The sequence below is a fragment of the Letharia lupina genome (assembly GCF_014066315.1).
Source record: "Letharia lupina isolate WasteWater1 chromosome Unknown contig_21, whole genome shotgun sequence".
In the NCBI taxonomy this organism is placed as follows: Eukaryota; Fungi; Ascomycota; class Lecanoromycetes; order Lecanorales; family Parmeliaceae; genus Letharia; species Letharia lupina.
In genome coordinates, this window is record NW_023502990.1 from 213,671 (window position 1) to 231,919 (window position 18,249).

General features: G+C 51.3%; 4 protein-coding genes across 4 annotated transcripts; 2 read left to right on the forward strand and 2 right to left on the reverse strand.

The window, feature by feature from the left end:
- Positions 1 to 1,738: 1,738 nt before the first annotated feature.
- HO133_005322 (uncharacterized protein) lies at positions 1,739 to 2,971 on the forward strand (the record flags this gene model as incomplete). Its single annotated transcript, XM_037296232.1, has 3 exons — positions 1,739 to 1,781; positions 1,834 to 1,916; positions 2,015 to 2,971. The coding sequence occupies 3 exons, from the start codon at positions 1,739 to 1,741 to the stop codon at positions 2,969 to 2,971; spliced, it is 1,083 nt and encodes a 360-aa protein (XP_037148214.1).
- Positions 2,972 to 3,296: 325 nt separating this feature from the next.
- HO133_005323 (uncharacterized protein) lies at positions 3,297 to 8,195 on the reverse strand (the record flags this gene model as incomplete). Its single annotated transcript, XM_037296233.1, has 9 exons — positions 3,297 to 4,434; positions 4,487 to 4,581; positions 4,658 to 4,942; positions 4,993 to 5,523; positions 5,570 to 5,736; positions 5,787 to 6,533; positions 6,592 to 7,165; positions 7,232 to 7,674; positions 7,730 to 8,195. The coding sequence occupies 9 exons, from the start codon at positions 8,193 to 8,195 to the stop codon at positions 3,297 to 3,299; spliced, it is 4,446 nt and encodes a 1,481-aa protein (XP_037148215.1).
- An 882-nt stretch (positions 8,196 to 9,077) lies between these two features.
- HO133_005324 (uncharacterized protein) lies at positions 9,078 to 10,355 on the reverse strand (the record flags this gene model as incomplete). Its single annotated transcript, XM_037296234.1, has 1 exon — positions 9,078 to 10,355. The coding sequence occupies one exon, from the start codon at positions 10,353 to 10,355 to the stop codon at positions 9,078 to 9,080; it is 1,278 nt and encodes a 425-aa protein (XP_037148216.1).
- A 1,270-nt stretch (positions 10,356 to 11,625) lies between these two features.
- HO133_005325 (uncharacterized protein) lies at positions 11,626 to 16,641 on the forward strand (the record flags this gene model as incomplete). The annotated part of the gene is made up of 2 exons (XM_037296235.1): positions 11,626 to 11,727; positions 11,869 to 16,641. 2 exons carry the CDS (start codon positions 11,626 to 11,628, stop codon positions 16,639 to 16,641), a joined length of 4,875 nt encoding a protein of 1,624 aa, XP_037148217.1.
- Positions 16,642 to 18,249: the final 1,608 nt, after the last annotated feature.

The following is an 18,249-nucleotide window of genomic DNA, read 5'->3' on the forward strand; positions in this document are numbered from 1 at the left end:
TCAGTCAAGCACCGCTCCACACCGTTGACCCATTCTTAGCTCATATTTGACGACGCCATATCTCCCACAAACCTTCTCAATGGCTTTCATGGCTTACACGGTTGACCAAAGGAGGCACAGGACGCCGAAGCCAATGGCTTCAACTATCAAGGTTTGGCTTTCCTCCAGGGCTTTTCTCTTCCACGCCCTTCGCCGTATTCCTCTCCTATTCGCAAGTTGTCGCAGCTCGAGGAGCAAATTTCCGCGAGCTCGTCCTACACTACAGACATCCTGTAGCTACAAGTGCATTATCCCCCTCCATTGCGCTCGCAATGGCCTCTCCCGCTCCTCCAGCCGTCTGCTCTACGGCAGCCTATCACCATTTCCTTCCCCTCGCTGGCTTCCCTCCTGCTCAGGGGTGGTGTTCTACCGTTTCACTATTGTCAAAGAGGGATGAACGAGATAGTGCAAATGCGCTTGCAGGGCAAGACGTCGAATGTCCACTTGGTAGCAACCTGTGCGCTTTGCTGGCTGACCTGAAGGCTGCTGATCGTGACTTCGCTCGTGGGGTGTGGTATGGTATCCCTTCCAAATTTCGGACTACACACTCTGAGGAGTAAGGAAGGGTTTGCTCACGAAATTCCCTAGCTGCTGCATTGGGGTCTGCGTTGGGGACGAGCCTCCAGTAAGGTGTCTGCCACGACCTCTGTGTACACGGTGATTAACGGAGTCGTCTCAGGCAATCATCACAGTTCCTGGAACTACCACACCGGCATCCGCCCCCATACCCACCGTGATTACGTCGCAGGCATCTTCGAGCCTGATATGGATCCAGCGGCATTCGAGCACCTCCCTTCTTCCCGCTTCCAGCTCTGTTTCCAGCTCGCGGATGACTTACATCCAGCGGCATTCCAGCGCGTCTCTTCTTCCCGCTTTCAGCTCTGTTCCCAGCTCGCGGATGACTTACATCCAGCGGCATTCCAGCGCCTCTCCTCTTCCCATGCCAAGCGTCTCGACAGGCTCGACTTCCGATAGCAGCACGGCCAGCAGCCTATTTTCGGCCCCCAGTACAACATTGTCCTCCACATCGACTTCGATATTTCCTAGTAGCACGTCCAGCAGCTCCTCTTCCACATCGAGCTTACAGGCTTCCTCCCCGTCGTCATCGAGCTCAATGTAGGCTGGGGGTAATAGGCGATAGACTGGTCTTCATTTTCGTTTGAGCTTGGTGGTATTGGCTACGGGACGGAAAATAGATTTCAAATGAATGAATCGGAGTCGTGGCTCTGTATTGGTAGACAGTCAGAGGTATTGTCTGTCTACTGACATGGATGAGTTTGGTGAATTGTATTGTTACTCTTCTTCTTTCGTCTACATGTATGAATTGTCCAGGTAGAGAATAAGGGAAACCAATGAACGGACAGCCCCTTTCTGTGAAGATACGGCGCTAAGGGCTCAAACCACCCACCATACCCTAAACAGCAATTTGAATTTGTACCTCGGCTTAATCACTCTCCAAAACACCACACCCCTCCAATCGCGCCCAGTAACAGCCACTACGAATTCTTCAGCTCATATTACATCCCCCTTCCCTTCCTTTGTCCTTCCCTTCCTTTGTCCTTCCCTTCCTTTGTCCTTCCCTTCCTACACCTTCCAGACCACCCTCTCCCACCTCCCTCTCCCCATCCCCTTCTCTTCTTTGAAGCCCCGTTCCTCCTCAAGCCACTTACTGCAGTTCGGCCTCGCACGCCAATTCAAGATGCCCTTCGCTACAGCCCTCACACGCCAGCTCGGGATCAAGAGTATGCAGTTCTCAATGCAGTGCTCCGTCCGAAATTTACTCACGGTTGGCAGTCCCGGTCGTGCAAGGAGGCATGCAATGGGTCGGCTACGCTGAATTGGCCTCCGCGGTGTCGAATGCTGGCGGCTTAGGAATTGTACGCCCCCTTCCCGCTCTCTCTCCTCTCTACTCGCTCACACTTACCACAAATGCCCCCCTTGAAAACATTTGCTAACAGCTCCTCTAACGCCCCAGCTCACAGCCCTAACGCAACCCTCCCCCGCCGACCTCCGCAAAGAGATCCAGCGCTGCAAAACCATGACCCCCCACCCCTTCGGCGTGAACCTGACCCTCCTCCCCGCCCTCGTCCCCCCCGACTACCACGGCTACGCCCAAGCCATCATCGACGAGGGGATCCGCATCGTCGAAACGGCCGGCAACTCCCCCGGCCCCGTGATCCGGCAGCTCAAGGCCGCCGGCTGCACCGTCCTGCACAAGTGCACCACGGTCCGGCACGCCCGGAGCGCCGTCGCCCTCGGCGTCGACTTCCTCTCCATCGACGGCTTCGAGTGCGCCGGCCACGTCGGCGAGAGCGACGTCACCAACTTCATCCTGCTGTCCCGGGCGCGGCAGAGCCTGACGGTCCCGTTCATCGCCAGCGGCGGCTTCGCGGACGGGCAGGGGCTCGCGGCCGCGCTGGCGCTGGGCGCGGAGGGCATCAATATGGGGACGCGGTTCATGTGCACGATCGAAGCGCCCATCCATCACAATGTCAAGGTGGCCATTGTGGAGGCGCAGGAGACGGATACGGAGCTCGTGCTGCGCCGGTGGCGGAACACGAGTCGGTTGTTTGCGAACAAGGTCGCCAAGGAGGCGGTGAAGGCTGAGCGGGAGAGTGTGAGTGGGAAGTTTGAGGACGTGGCGCCGTTTGTGAGTGGGAAGAGGGGGAGGGAGGTGTTCGTGAATGGGGATGTGGACTATGGGGTTTGGACGGCGGGGCAGGTCATCGGGCTGATTCATGATATTCCATCTTGCCAGGAGCTGGTCGAGAGGATCGAGCGGGAGGCGGAGGAGACGTTGGATAAAGCTAGCTCGCTCATCGTGGGTCGTGGGTCGAGGCCGCAAGGGAAGCAACCCCCGCCCGGGGAGGTTGGGAAGAACATGAACAATCCTGGTGCGGAAATGTGGGGGATCGGAAAAACGAAGATCTAGCAATTTCGGAGCGGAATTATATCATCTCTCATGCCTTGAAGCTTTCGTTTCTGATGCATATAGATTATAAACATTTCGACTGGCATTGTACACGCATGACCGAAAAGATGGATGCATAGACCCATCGATCAACTCCGAGAAAAGAAACTGCGTGACCACATCTCGTCATATCCTATCACAGAGCGACGAGGAAACCTCCGGCGTAGCCATCGCGAATATGACATTCCCGGGTATCTATCGTTCCAAAGACTCCCAAGGACCGCGGGTGCCGTTGTTAGTGCTCGGTTCCATCCTCCATCAACGCCGAGGAAGCCGCGTTGCCATTTCAGCAGTCATCAACCCCCCAATCCCACACGCCAAACTCTTCATCATCTCCGTCTTCCTCAACCCTCGGTCCTCCCTCCTTCTCAAACATCTCCCTCCTCCTCGCCCCATCAACGACCCGCTTATCCAGTTTGAAAGCCTCAAACACCTCTCCAGCAACCGCCCTATACGTCCCCCTTCCTCTCGCCGTTGCTTTGATCTCACCCAATTCAATCCCAGCCGTGTGCCAGATGAAGCTCGTCTGATAATAATGGTAGAAAGCAACGGAGGCTTTCAGGAGATCCCAATGCGATGAACGGCCCCGCGCGTGGTCTCGCTGCCAGCTGCTTATCCTATCCGATGTCTCAGTCGGGGGACATTCGTCTAGAGTGGGTTTGAGATTGACGAAGTCGGCGCGGCATCTCTCGACAATGGTTCGAAAGCTCAGGGCTTCGGACTTCCTGGGAGGACGAAACTCGTCGTCGGCGTCTTCCGGCCTGGCGTTTATTTTCCAGAAGGTATGTATAGCTTCTAAATCGTGCTTGAGATTCTGTAAGACTTGTGCCAGGAATTTGTTGCCTTTGGCCTCTTCCATTTCTTCGTTTCGTATACGGAAGAGGTCATCGTCTTGTGGGCTAACGTCATTGAAATGTTTGTCGAATTCATTCAATGCCTTCTCCCTCGCCCGTTTGGCTACCACGAAGACCAAGTGATCAATTAGGTGGTCTTTCGGCTTCCCCTTCTGTCTGTCCTTGTACGCTGGTTTTGAAAGTGTACGAGGCAGGTTGTTTTTCCTGAGATAGGTGGCCCATTTCGCTTCGTCAAATTGAAACCCGCCTTTTGCGCTGTCTACTAGGTTTCCCAACAGTACAGCTATGGAGACTGCCTCCGGGCTGTCAATGGCTTTCTTACGATAGCAATAAGATTCGTGATACAAAGTACATTTGCCGAGCATGTTGGCTTGAAGATTGAACTTGAAAGCATGGCGTAAGAACGTGGTCGTGTAGTCGGGATGGGCCAGAAGATCTGCGACTTTGGAGCTATCCTTTTCGATGCCGTAAGAGTCAAGCTTTGGGAAAGGAGGGACATCGGCATTTCTGAAGGGCTGCACGATATCCGGATCCCAGCACACCCATGCCTGGTCGCCGTCATAGTCACCGCTAATAAATTCCGTCAGCTGTCCGATTCGAATCTTAACGTTAAGAGACTTACCCTGATAATTTACTCGCCAAAGAGACCGAGCCTTTAGAAGGGAAGACAATAACATCTCTGTACATCATCAACTCTGGCTTGAAGACAGCGCGAACCTGCCTTTTGTCAGACGATCTTTCTTGTGGTCCAAAGTCTCCCGAAGAAGTATATGACAATGATGATAGTTGTTACCTTCTGAACATCCGAGGGGAGGTGAGCGGGTAAGCGAGCAACGAGAACATCCATGTTGTGTAGCATTGATTGATCAAAGCCTGACTCGGGATCGTGAAAGACACTGGAGAATCCAAGATGGATCTCATCTTCCTCAAGAATGGCTAACGGATCTGCGATCATGTATGCATATGTGGATTGTCCAAGTCCAATGTTCATCTTACTTTCCAATCGAAGACAATAGGTTTTGATGGCTTGATACAGCTGGTCTTTCAAATAACGACAAGTTTTGGGTTGAAAACCATGCTGCGGGAATTTGTTAGCCGGATATACTGAGATGCGAGAGACACATGTACCTCAGTGAACCAATTGATTGTCTCTGCTTTTGATGAAGGCAAACCTCCTTGCATCTCGATCCCGCCATATCTTGCCCTCTCCTCTGTGATGGGATAAATCTCTTGGTTCCATTTGCGAAGAGCCAATCCAGAATCCATGGCTACCTCAAGTTCACCGACACGAGCCGTGAGATCTTGGTCAAGCAGTTTCGAGAACACATCGGGTGGTACGCCTCGATCCACGAGGATCGGAAGAAGTTGGAAATTCAAGGAGCCCGATGAAAGTCTCTTCGCCCAAGCATGGACCTCGAATGTTACCCGTGCAGGCTCAGGGTGGAGGTCGTCTAGGGCATGTCCCTCGAATTTTAGCTGGGAGTCCGTGATTTCGATCCAATAATTTCGACCCCGTTTGGATGGAGTCTCATCCTGAGCATCAATCATCCACATTCCTTTCGCGCCTCCTATCCTACCTTGGAAAACACAAGGGACGTTATCTAAACCAAGGCAATCCGCCACTCCCCTTGCAGCTCTTCTAGAAATCCGGGCACAGCCCTGGGATTGTCAGATGCCATTACTTTTAGAGCTTAAGGAGTCTTACATCATTCATGACAGGTGCAATAGACTTTGAAGGAGTCTTCTGCCTCTTCTTCTCGTCCGATCGTTTGTAGCTGAGGCGCCACTGCCCCGGGGTATCTGCCCGTGCATCGTCTGCTCTGAATATTTCAGTGGGTGAAAATTCAACAGTTGCGACCGTACTACTGACGCCTAGATACATCGTCAGCACCAGTCTAACCTTAAGACATCTCAAGTCGGACCTAGCGCCAGACGAGCAAAAAATTTGAGTGATGGCTGATTGAGGTTGGCTTTGAATGGCATGAACCATTCTATCATATCTTTGACTGTCTTTCGAGGTCGATCCGGAAGGCGTGGGTCGGCCTCGCCGAGCCTTTCTCCGTCTCTGAATCCGACACCATTTTCAGCGAAAAAAAAAATTCGGTACCGGCTGTCTTGCATACTGTTTCGCATCCCTTTCTTCTTGGAGGCATCAGGTTTTGTATAGAAAGCGCGCCACGTGCGTCCGAGGAACTCGTGGTGCGTGCCCACAAGCCAATTGGTGATTGCCTCACGAGCAGAAGTATGGTACTGTTTTAGGTACGACGGTAGACCCTCAGGACCAAGCCCTGGCATACCTAGGACACAAAACCGATCACTGCCAAAATGACGAGACAGTCGGTAAGAAGGCTCCAACCTCAGAGGATTCAAATGGAATTCAAAACAAGGTCCCTTCTGCTGATCCAATAGTTTGAGCTTTCCGGTCAACGCTACCCCTTCAAATTTCGAGCCCGCTCGGTCCCAGGCGGCGAGATTTGATCTTTCTGGTATCTGAGCCCCGTGTGCCTTGGCTATAGAACTGAGGGAGGACCAGAGCCTGTCGTAGGATTCGAATGTGGATTTAAAAGAGATCAAAAAATTGTTTATGTCTAATTTGCAAGTACTTGCGACTCTAATGATCTCATAGAGCTGTCGGAATGGCACTAATGGATAATGTTCTGGAACTTGAACTAGTTTTCAATAGTATCAGCAGAGATGAGCAAAACATTAGGAGTGGGGAGGAGCTACCAAATGGAGGGTTTTCTTGCAGACGTCCTGCTAAAAGCGCGCCAACAACTGTCTCGCTGGTCTTGGCCTCAATCTGGCGCGGCAGATACAGAGATTCGGCTTTAGACGCGTTTTTGTCTGTTACAACAAATTCATAGTCAAGATCCATAGGATCAGATGGCGCTCTTGGTTTGTCCGTCGAGACCTTGCTCGCCTCATTCTCGTACCATTTCGCAACATCGCTCTCTGATCCCGATAGTGAGTGACTCAACAGAGGTGGGCGTGAGGGATTGTCCCAAGACCCACGTACGGCCGTGTCGGTACCATCAACGGAAGCATCAAATGAAGTTGCCAGAGATCTGACGGAGAAAGAGGTATTTGGTGACGTCCAAGTCGATGATGCGCTTGTCATGGAGGACGAAACGGACGTTGTATTATCGAAGGAGCCGAAGAACTTAGCCGGCTCCGACTCGGGATTCCTGCTTTGCGCTGGTTGTCTTGGATAGGCATACTGCGACTTGGTTATCATCGCCGTGGAATTTTTATCCGGCGGTAGGGTAGGGTCAGCTTTTTTTGAATACTGCTGATAGATAGACTGTAGTAGTTTAAAGTCAGTTCTTGCTGTCTGACTCAGTTCTCTTAATAAAATCGAGCCACTAACCTCTTGGGCCGATTTCTCACTCGATGTTTTTCGAGAGACGTGTCGTGAGGGTGGCGCTTGCATAGAATCAGGGTGGGATCTTTTTCTGTCCGTAGAAGGACCAAGACTCGACCTTTTGCGCAGTGGTGGGGTGGTTGGTGGAGTCTCGAATGTATCTTCTGAAGAGGAGCTCTGTTCGAGTTTTGCAGCTTCGCCAGCCTTCCGTGGATATGCAGCTGGGGTTGGGATCGCCGATGAATTGTTCATCGCGTCGATATTGACCAAGAGTTCTGCCATTTCCTGGTCTGGGTAGTCGTCAGAAGATGAGGGGTGGTGAGCTGATGGGTCTCCGCCCTTTGCTGGTCCCGGTTCGCTCTTAGATCGCAGCCATAGCGCGAGGCTCGACTGGCGTTTAAAAATCTTGGGCTTGGAGGGCGAGGTTTCATTGGTAGGGATTGGGTCATCTGAAACAGTCTCAGCCAATTGTAGCTGGAAGCAAGCAGAAATGCGAGTGCTCACCTTCAGCTTTGACGGATTTCGGGAATTCCTCCCCACCTTTGACTCGACCAACGATCAAACTCAGGGAGTGCTTGAGCTTTTCCGTTAATTCTGTGATTGCTTTATCCGACAGTGCGGGACGCTTCTTCAAGAAGTCTTGTTTCAACGCGCTCTTGGATGCTTCGAGGGATGGAAGTACGTTGGGCTCTCCATGTGGCTTGAACTGCCATCTTGAAACGATCTGAACAGCAGTCTCTTCAAATTGGTTAAGTGCGTAGTCCAGCGCTCCTTTCTTGAAATACAGGAATTGTATGAAAGCTACGATCTTGTCCTCCACTCGATCGGGGTCCCTCCTGGAAGGACTCCAGGTCGAGTCTCTTGGCGGCAACTGTATTCCCCATCTTGCAGATAACGATGTCTTGATTTCTTCGATCTCATCATCCGCCTTCTTATTCGCCTTCGAAGGTGTTCTAGGCAGGGACAGCATTGAATAACATAGGCGCTGAGACCGGTATAGGGTTTGGTGATCAGGGTCCTCATAGATCGGTATAGATCACGGGTCCCTCTTCATTCAGTCTTCTTTGATCTTCCGCGTTTCGATGTGTACAAGATTGTCAAGCAAAGCGGCCGGGCTGAGTTTGGGGAGGCTGTGAGGGACACTGTGGGGCCGGAAAGACGTCGAGAATATTGGAACTAACTCTAGATGGAGAAGTAGAGACGGCGACCGCAAGGCCGTACGGGTAAATGAATCTTTGGGGCGTGTTCGGGAGTAAGAAGGGAGCGCGAGGCTGTTCATCGGATTGGGCTGAAGAGACGTCGCGGCAGTGTCGTCAATCTTCAATGCAGCATGATGATGCGCGATAGCCAGATAAGAGCATGACCAGCCTCAATTGATCCAGCAGCTAAGGCAATAGCAGCATGCAACTCTCTCCATCGAGAGTGCTGCACTGCTTGGCTTTATGCTTGCGCACTGATCAGAGGAGTAAGCGCATTGACAGCTTAAAACCGCCGCCGTCATTTTGAGCTGGAGGGGCCGGCCCGCCTGAAACCGTGGGCGGCTACAGGGTCACATATCACATTGTTGCGGGGCAGGTGTCAATCAGAATGGGGAAGTCTACAAATGAAAGTATTATTGCATGGCTGTCTTAGATCATTTTTTCGCCGGCGTTGGCCTAATGCCGTGATTGATGCCTCAGGTTGTATCTAGGGCACAGACTAAGGGACATTCCTCCGCCATAACGCATAGCCTCGCTATGAGCAAGATAGTTTCATCCATCGTCTGATCAGTTCGCTAGAATTTCGCAGATATCCGCCCCGCTATGCACGCAATAGTAAAGCACGCCAGCAATGCAATTGATGAGCTACCCAATCACTGATCCCATTTCTTGGCCTCCATGCCATCAGGAGGAGAGGTTTCGACCCTTCCTTTGCTGACATCAGCCCAGTTGGTGCTCAGCGCGGTGCCGTTGCTCTCCTGGTAGCTCTTCATCATTGCTTTTTGAGTATCAGGATCCGCACCCTTATAAAGCATCTTAAAGAAATTGGTCGTAGGATCGCCTTCCTCATCTTCGATCCCAGCATCCTCTGAAGCACCCTCTTCACCCTCCTTGACATCCTTTTTAGGCTTCTTCGACAAGTCGTTGACTACCTTGTCCCAGTTCTTGGGGCCGGACTTGGACGAGGTTGGATATACCGGACCAGCGTTGGAAGATTTGTCTGACAGAACGGCACGCTTGACAGTATCATCACCATCAGCGGAAGTTTCTTCAGTGCTGGCAGGATGCGCTCCCTCGATGTTTGCCCATTGTTGGCCTGGTGTAGATTTTTTGAGCGTGAATTCGGCTTTTGCTGACATGATTTTGTAGGAAGATGCGGACGCATCAATAGCGGCGAAGAGTGGATCCAAGGACAGATTGAAGTCTGAGCCAGTGGGCAGTGGGAACGAAACGTCCAGAGAGTCTTGCTTGATCTCGACTGTAGTTTTATCCTTAGGAATGCCTTTGCAGAAGAGACTGACAACCACAGTATCATTTGTCTGGAACCACTCATGACGAATCTTGCTTGGAGGTGTCTGCACGCCCTCAGATTGCACAGCTGCAGTAGACTCCTTCGCAGCCTCCTTAGTCCCGTTGGTGGTCGTTGAGGTTGAGGCTGAGGCTTCAGCTGTCTTCTCAGCTTCTTTGGCTGACTTCTTCCCAACGACAGCCTTTGGAACCTCGACATTCGGTGTCTCTTCAACAGTCACCTTCCCGCGCTCGTCTCCATCCTCCAGCCCTTTCAATTTGGTCTCCGCCTTCATTTCCCAGATTGCCAAGGTCTTTTCTTTCTCATTCAGCTTCTTGACCCACCAAAGGCATTGCTTTGCATCGCCGTAGCGCTCCAAGTTGAACAATGTGACAGCCCTTCGTAGCTGACTATCAGCGATGAGTTCCCTCTTGGCTCTCTTCGTAGCAAGAGACACAGCAAGCTCCGCGTCGTGGAAGGCGGCTTGATGATCAGGAGGTGAGAGACGAGTGTAGGCTTTAGAACGTTGGATATAATAACTGACGGCTTGGGGATTCTGAGCGATGGCTTCCGTGTAGCAGGTAACGGCAAGTTTGAAATTACCCCCATCGATGGCGCTGGCTCCACGACCAGCTTGATCCATATTGGTTGGTCCGAAGACTTGAAGCTGTCCGTTGATGCAGTTGATGAGAAGAAAACTTAAAGTGATCAGGGATTACAACTTGGCGCAGGACGGGGTAAGTCCAAGAAAGTATTTCTGCTCCGTGTATTGCTTCTGCGGTAGTCTCTGTCCTCGTGGTATACTGACTGAGGTTGATTGTAAATGGATTAGGACCTTGTCCAGGATTCGAAACTTGAGGGGCCTAGATCTGTGCGAAGCGTTGTCCTGACAGTGTTGTCTGTCCTGATGCTGGCTACCCCAGTGGCCGTGTTTGTCACACAGGGTGCTGGAAAGTGGATTAAACCCCAGGATAATTGTGCCTGGTAACAGGATCGGCCCATCGTGTCATAATATTGCGACATGCAGCTAAGCACATCGGAACATGGATGTCGGAATTAATGAGAACCAATCAGTAGCCCGGCATTTTCATTGCTTCTAATCCTACGGTACCTTTTTCGCTCTAGGTAGTCTTATATATCATCGAACCTAATACTAGTAATATAAGTAGCATCACCGCGAACACAGGGTAGAACAGAAGTGCGGATATTCCCACCAATTGAATTGTACACTAATGGCACTATAATGGTCAGCATCCAGGGTTCCTTGCGATTTTTTGTCCCCGGAAGACTTGGTGCTGCCGGCTACGCGAGCACCAAGGCCCGTTTCCATGGTACTTTATACCTACTACTGTTCCAAAAGGTAGCTGTGACGATGAAGTAGGATTCTGTGCAACGCCGAAGCGCTGAAGCAATTCTTAGCCACCTTCACATACAGCATCGTCATCTTCTGGTCGTTGTCCGAAGGCTTCTAAGAAGTGTCTTCGTACTGCCAAGCCTTCAATGTCAGACTGGTCCGAGCCGAGGCCGGGAACGAATACGCTGAGCTGATGCGTCACTGACAATACTCGTGGATTCCAGAAGTGAGTTACTTGATAGAGCGAGGACACCAATAGATATTTCCACTCAGCGGCATGTCGCTTGATCTATTGGTGTCCTCGCTCTATCAAGTAACTCATTTCTGGAATCCACGAGTACAACAGCACGAGTTAATCTTGCAGGAATCAGCGGGAGCCATAGAATCCTTCCCCGTAAAGATCGCCTGCATCAGGGTACATGTATACCTACATCGTCCTTCATCGCTCTTTCATTCATACAATTCGAGCCATGTCTCTGCGCGAACCAGACTTCAAATTCTGAAATTCAATAGAAGACGGTAGTCAAGAAGGACTGAAAGCCACACACCAGCTCAAACCATGCTCTTTATTCGTCAGACATGGACCCTAATATATAAGAATATCCTTATCGTTCTCTTTCGACACGCCTTCTCCACACCTGTTCGATGCTTTCTCCTACCGGTACGACTTTCCCCCCACCCCTAGAATGCCTTCTTCAGACGTCTTTGGGAGTCCCGAAGAATCGTCGGGGTCCCCTGTGCTCTCGACATGGCTCCAATTCCCACCCTAAAATAGTAATCGCTGACGGGAGAACTCCCTCAGGTCATCTTCAGCTGGTTCCTAGCATATGCGAGAAACCTCTTCATCCCCCCTTCCCACTACGGAATCGGCAACGCGACGCCAGTGAGGTCTCTGGCAGATGCTTTGGGTACTGCAATAGGAGGGGGAAGAAACACCATAGCTCTCGTCAACAATGGTTTTACAGGAGGTGATATCAATACGGTCATCAACCAGGTGGCGGACCAGGTCAAGGCTGATGGGGTGACGGTCAAGACCTTGTCGCAACAGGAGGACCTACTCACAGTATGCCGGAGCTCGATTCGTGGTGTCTCTTCATGCTATGGCGCGGCCATATTCTACGGTTCGCCAACAGAAGGTCCTGGCGGTATCTGGAACTACAGTCTCCGGGCTGATGGAGGGCTTGGAGACAAGATCGATACCACAAATGCGAACAATGACCAGGAAGTGTTCGCGTTACCTCTACAGCATGCGATCGACTTTGCAATTGCAGGCCAGAATACTACTATCGATCAGTCAGCTCTTCCGAGCCGGGTCTATGAATACCCATACACGACGCAAACACAAAAGGAGAGAAGCGACCAGATCCGTGTGCGGTACATGGGGGGTATCATTGACATCCTGGCCGTCGCTTTCTTCATCGGCATTGTGGGGGTGATATACCAATTGGTTGGACTGATGGCATCGGAAAGAGAGCTTGGAATGACCCAGATTATCGAAGCGTCAATGCCAAACAAAAGACGGTGGGAACCTCAAGCGGTCCGGTTGCTTGCGAATCACGTCGCATTCGACATTATGTTCTTTCCAGGCTGGATTGCCATCGGCCTCATATTAAAGTACGGCGTCTTCACCAAAACCAGTGCCGCAACCCTCGTCTTTTTCAATATCTTGACTGGTCTTTCTCTGTCGTCATTCTCCATCTTTGGGGCAGCTTTCTTCCACAAAGCACAGCTGAGCGGAATAGTCACAACAATCGTATCGCTGCTTCTCGCCGTGTTGGCGCAGGTCATAGCAAAATCTAGTACTGGCGCAGTCGCAGTCCTCAGTCTCCTGTTTCCACCTATGAATTATACTTTCTTCACGGTCTTGATGGCCAGATGGGAACGGCAAGATGAAGGCACGAACCTGGTCAAGGCCGCTCCACAGAATCCGTCCACGTTACCTGGAATAGCATTCTTTGTCTTTTCCGTAATTCAGATCCTAGTCTTCCCTATCCTTGGAGCCATTGTAGAGAGAGCCCTCTACGGAACCGCATCGAAGGGGCGCCAACTCTCATCCGGAACCGAAGTATCCAAAGCTGCTGTCCAGCTTTCAGCTTTCACGAAGTGCTACAGGCCATCATGGTGGGCGCGCAATATTGCCACAAAATTCGGGAAACGCAAGGAAACGGTCGTGGCAGTCGACACATTGAACCTCACCATACCGCAAGGCCAAATTATGGTCCTGCTCGGTGCTAATGGCAGTGGAAAGTCGACGACTCTTGAGGCGATAGCTGGTCTGAGCACAGTCACATCAGGGACTGTTGCCGTAGATGGTTTTGGAGGCCTGGGTATTTGTCCTCAACGCAACGTTCTTTGGGATAACTTGACTGTTTATGAGCACGTGCGGATATTCAACAGACTGAAGTCCACTGACAATCCATCGACCAAGGCCGAGATCGATGATCTTATTGCAGCTTGCGATCTTGACAGAAAGGTTGGCGCTCAGTCCGGTACTTTATCAGGAGGACAGAAACGCAAGCTTCAACTGAGTATGATGTTCACCGGAGGATCACGTGTCTGTTGCGTTGATGAATGTTCCAGCGGAGTCGATGCTTTGGCCCGCCAGAAGCTATGGAACATATTGCTCAATGAGCGCGGAAAACGCACAATTATATTCACAACTCATTTCTTGGATGAAGCCGATCTTCTGTCAGACCAGATTGCTATTCTTTCCCGTGGTAGCCTCAAGGCGCAAGGCTCGGCCGTGGAGCTGAAGCACCAACTTGGAGGCGGCTTTCGCATCCACGTCTTCAAAACGCCGGGAGATGACCGTGATTCTCCCCATTTGGACGGTGTTTCCACTAAAGAAATGGTTGATCAGACGATGTACACTCTGCCGAATTCAGCTCAGGCTGCGGATTTTGTCCGACTGTTGGAGACACATGGCATCAAAAATTACGAGATAAGTTCACCTACTATCGAGGACATATTCTTCAACGTGGCGGAGGATATGGAAGCTATGTCTGCAACTCAACCAATATTCCCCCACAGCAGCAGTCCTGAAGCCAAGGGCAAGTCCAGTACAGAAGTCATTGTAGCGGAGGACAAGGATTCAACTCTAGAAGACAGCGATAGTGGCCTGAAGCTTCAGACTGGCAGACGGATTGGATTGATGGGTCAGGCCTTGACCTTGTTCCGCAAGCGTTGGACTGTTTTCCAACGTAACTACATCCCATACGCAGCGGCATTCTTGATTCCGGTCATCGCTGCAGGGCTGGTCACGTTGTTCCTGAAAAACTTCACAGCCCCCGGCTGCTCCCCAACTCAATCAGTCTCGCCTTCCAATCTCGAGTCGCTCCTTACGCAACTAAATTATGATATAGTCGTTGGTCCAGCGAGTAAGATATCCCCTCAGGCTCTTGCTCAACTCGAGGCAACACTTCCAGGTGGGAACTCTAGCGGCTCGGGCGGCAGTGGGTTGTCAGATCTAATGTCCTCGATCCACCCAATCAATGGTACCCTTGAGGACTTTAACAACTACATCGGCCGGTTTTATGGGAATGTCACCCCTGGTGGCTTCTTTCTTGGTGATGATACATCACCGCCTACCTTCGCATATGTGGGTAACGGAGATATCTCTCTAGCGACCATCACGCAGAATTTGATGGATAACCTGCTTCTCAACATCTCCATCAGTAGTCAATATCAAGCTTTCGACACTCCATGGGTACCCTCTGCGGGCAAGACGCTCCAGTTGATCGTATATTTCGGTCTCGCAATGTCTGCATATCCGGCATTCTTTGCTCTCTACCCCACGCTTGAGCGCTTGAGGAATGTTCGGCAGCTCCACTACAGTAACGGCGTACGGAGTGTATGTCTGTGGTCCGCGTATCTAACCTTTGATTTCATGATCGTCATTGCCACCAGCGTTCTCACAATCATAATCTTCCGAGGTGTCAGCGACGCCTGGTATCATGCCGAATACCTTTTTGTGGTTTTGTTCTTGTATGGTATTGCATCTACACTGCTTTCGTACGTCATCTCTTTATTTTCGAGGTCCCAGCTCGCTGCGTTCGCCTTCGCCGCTGGTGGACAAGCTGTCATGTTCTTGCTGTACTTTATTGCGTACCTCAGCGTCCTCACCTATTCTCCGACGAACAAGGTCGACAGCTATCTGCTGGTCACTCACTTTACCATTGGACTCATCACTCCTGCTGGGAACCTAATTCGGGCGCTGTTCGTCGCTCTCAACGTCTTCTCAGTCCTCTGTGAAGGCAACCAAATTGCCTCTTATCCAGGAAAAATCACACTGTATGGAGGTCCAATTTTGTACCTCATTGGCCAATCATTCTTCCTCTTCGGAGTGCTATTGTGGTGGGATAGTGGCTCTATTTGGGCAAGAATCCGCCGCAAGCAGTATAAGACAGACGATGCCGAAGAGGCAGACTCTCTCGATGACGAAATTGTGGCGGAGATCAAACGTGTCAGTGCTGCGCCAGACGATGGTCTTCGAGTCCAACACATCACCAAAGCCTATGGTAGCAACGTAGCAGTGCAAGACATTACATTTGGCGTCAAGCGCGGCGAAGTCTTTGCCCTCCTCGGCCCCAACGGCGCCGGAAAATCCACAACGATCTCCCTCATCCGAGGCGATATACTCCCATCACATACCAGCGGCGAAATCTACGTTGAAGATATCCCAATTAGCAAGCGACGAGCAGATGCGAGGCACCATCTGGGTGTGTGCCCGCAAGTCGATGCCTGCGATCAAATGACTGTGCTCGAACATTTACGCTTTTATGCCCGTGTCCGCGGCGTTGACGATGTGGAACACAATGTGCGCGAAGTCATTCGCGCAGTAGGCCTAGGACCCTTCCAACACCGCATGGCGTTTGCCCTCTCCGGCGGCAACAAGCGCAAACTCTGTCTCGGTATTGCCCTTATGGGTAACCCTTCAGTGCTCTTGCTCGATGAGCCCTCTTCTGGCATGGATGTTTGCGCCAAACGTGTCATGTGGAAGACCCTGGCTTCAGTTGTCCCAGGCAGGAGCTTGGTCTTAACAACACATTCTATGGAAGAGGCGGATGCCCTGGCGGACAGGGCTGGGATCATGGGGAAGAAGATGTTGGCTTTGGGCACGAGTGAGGGGTTGAGGCGGAAACATGGCGATCGTTACCACGTTCATTTGATTATGAAGACCGCACCACATACCAGCGACGACGACATGATTATGGTCAAGCAATGGATCACCGCCAATCTGGAAGGCGCAGTGGTCGAGGACAAGACCTTCCATGGTCAACTGCGCTTCTCGGTACCCGCCAGTCGATCAGCCGCAGAGGAGCCAAAGTCAGCAGGCACCAGCACGGACATCATCCAATCCGCTAATGACAGGGATACCAGTCGTAGTGGGATTGGTGCGTTGTTCACCATGCTGGAAGTGCATAAGGAAGAGCTAGGATTTGAGTATTACTCCGTCAGCCAAACGACCTTGGACCAAGTTTTCTTGAGCATAGTCGGCAAGCATAATATCGAAGAAGAGAATTACGGACAGAGGCCGCAAAAGAAGGGTTTCTGGAAGGGTTTGAAGCGTTCTTGATTGATGAGCGTGTGTATTGGAGTCACATGAGAGGAGGCGCGGGGCCGTCACTTGCGTAATGGAGTGAGATGAGTGCATAGCGTCGGCGTCTTCCTCTTAATACTTGTCTCTAATCTTGCACTTGCTATGTACATCAACTTAGCAAGTGAATTCTCCAGTGCTCCTGATCTCCTCGTCATCCACCGCCCGCCCCGCTCCTTCACCCCAAGAAGACGCTACCAGGGAACAAAAAAGGTAAGCAGATGACGATCAAATGCCTATCGTCAACCCAAGAACGTACGTATTCGACAAATCCAACGACGATATCACCAATGCAAAGCAAACCAGCACCACCAAACCCCACAAAAGAAAACCCCCCCCCCTCCGAAAAACATACAGCAGCTAACATCGGCATCGACCCCGCCGTTCCCAATCACCCCGCCGCCCTCACCGCCCACGAGGGCCGCATCACGCACTCTCAGCCCTTCCTCGACGCCTCCGCGGCCATCTATCTACGCCGTCAACCGCCCGCCATCCGACTCGAAGCGCACCGTCGACGCACGTGGACGAGTTTGTGGGAACCTGTATATCACAGAGTGAGTAAGTAAGGGGGCAGGCATTGGAGAGAGAGAGAGCGAAGACAGCGGCGCTGTGGGCAGATGATAAGGTGTTGTGGAGGTGGGTTCGTGGATGAGCGACCGCGATTTGTGTTGGGGCTGCGGCGGACGGGGTCGGAGGTGGGTGTGCGTGGGATGGTCGGGGCGGCGGGGGAGATGGACGCGGTGCTGCGGGAGGCGTTTGCTGATTTTTTGCTGCGGGATTGATTGATTGATTGAGTAGACTTGGACGGTCGACACGACGATTCATGGTGGGATAGGTGGTTGTGCTTCTTGGTGTTGCGGATTAGATTGTCGTGATAGGGATCACGGTGAGGAAAGCTGTGGTAAAATTGATTATTGTATGGTAAGTGGTCATGCTTTTAATCAGGTTTGAATTCGATTGGAATAACGACGTACGATCCAGACGTTCTGGAAAGAATATAGGTTATGGAACTTTCCTTTGCCGTATTGGTATATGTTAACAAGTTGTTATTCTCAATTTGTTTCAAACCCTCGATATCGCCTGGTTCAAGCGATACGAGAAAGAAGACGACTAGTACGGCGGACGACGGCTGACACTACGACAAAACCAAAAAAAAAAATCTCTTTTCGTTTTTTTCTTCGCGATTTCTAGTAACTCTCTTCAAAATATTCTTTTTAGAATATTCTCAACTCTTCGAGAGGTACTTTTTGAGGCACTCTTTAGGGGCTACTCTCCGGGGTACTCTTCGAGATACTCTTCGAGGTACTCTCCGGGGTACTCTCCGGGTATTCTTCCGGGTACTCTTCGAGGTACTCTCCGGGGTACTCTCTCGGGTACTCTTCCGGGTACTCTTCCGGGTACTTACACGTCCCCGTCAAAAGTCATTAGTCACCGAGGTTTACCCGGCTACCGCTGGCTTCCCACCAAATGGCTTCAAAGAACTTAACTTTCTTACGCGTAGTAGCCTCGCGATAATGAGGACTATATATAGATATATAGGGGGGTGTATTATCCTCCATTTGGTGACTATTTAGAAGTATCTACAGC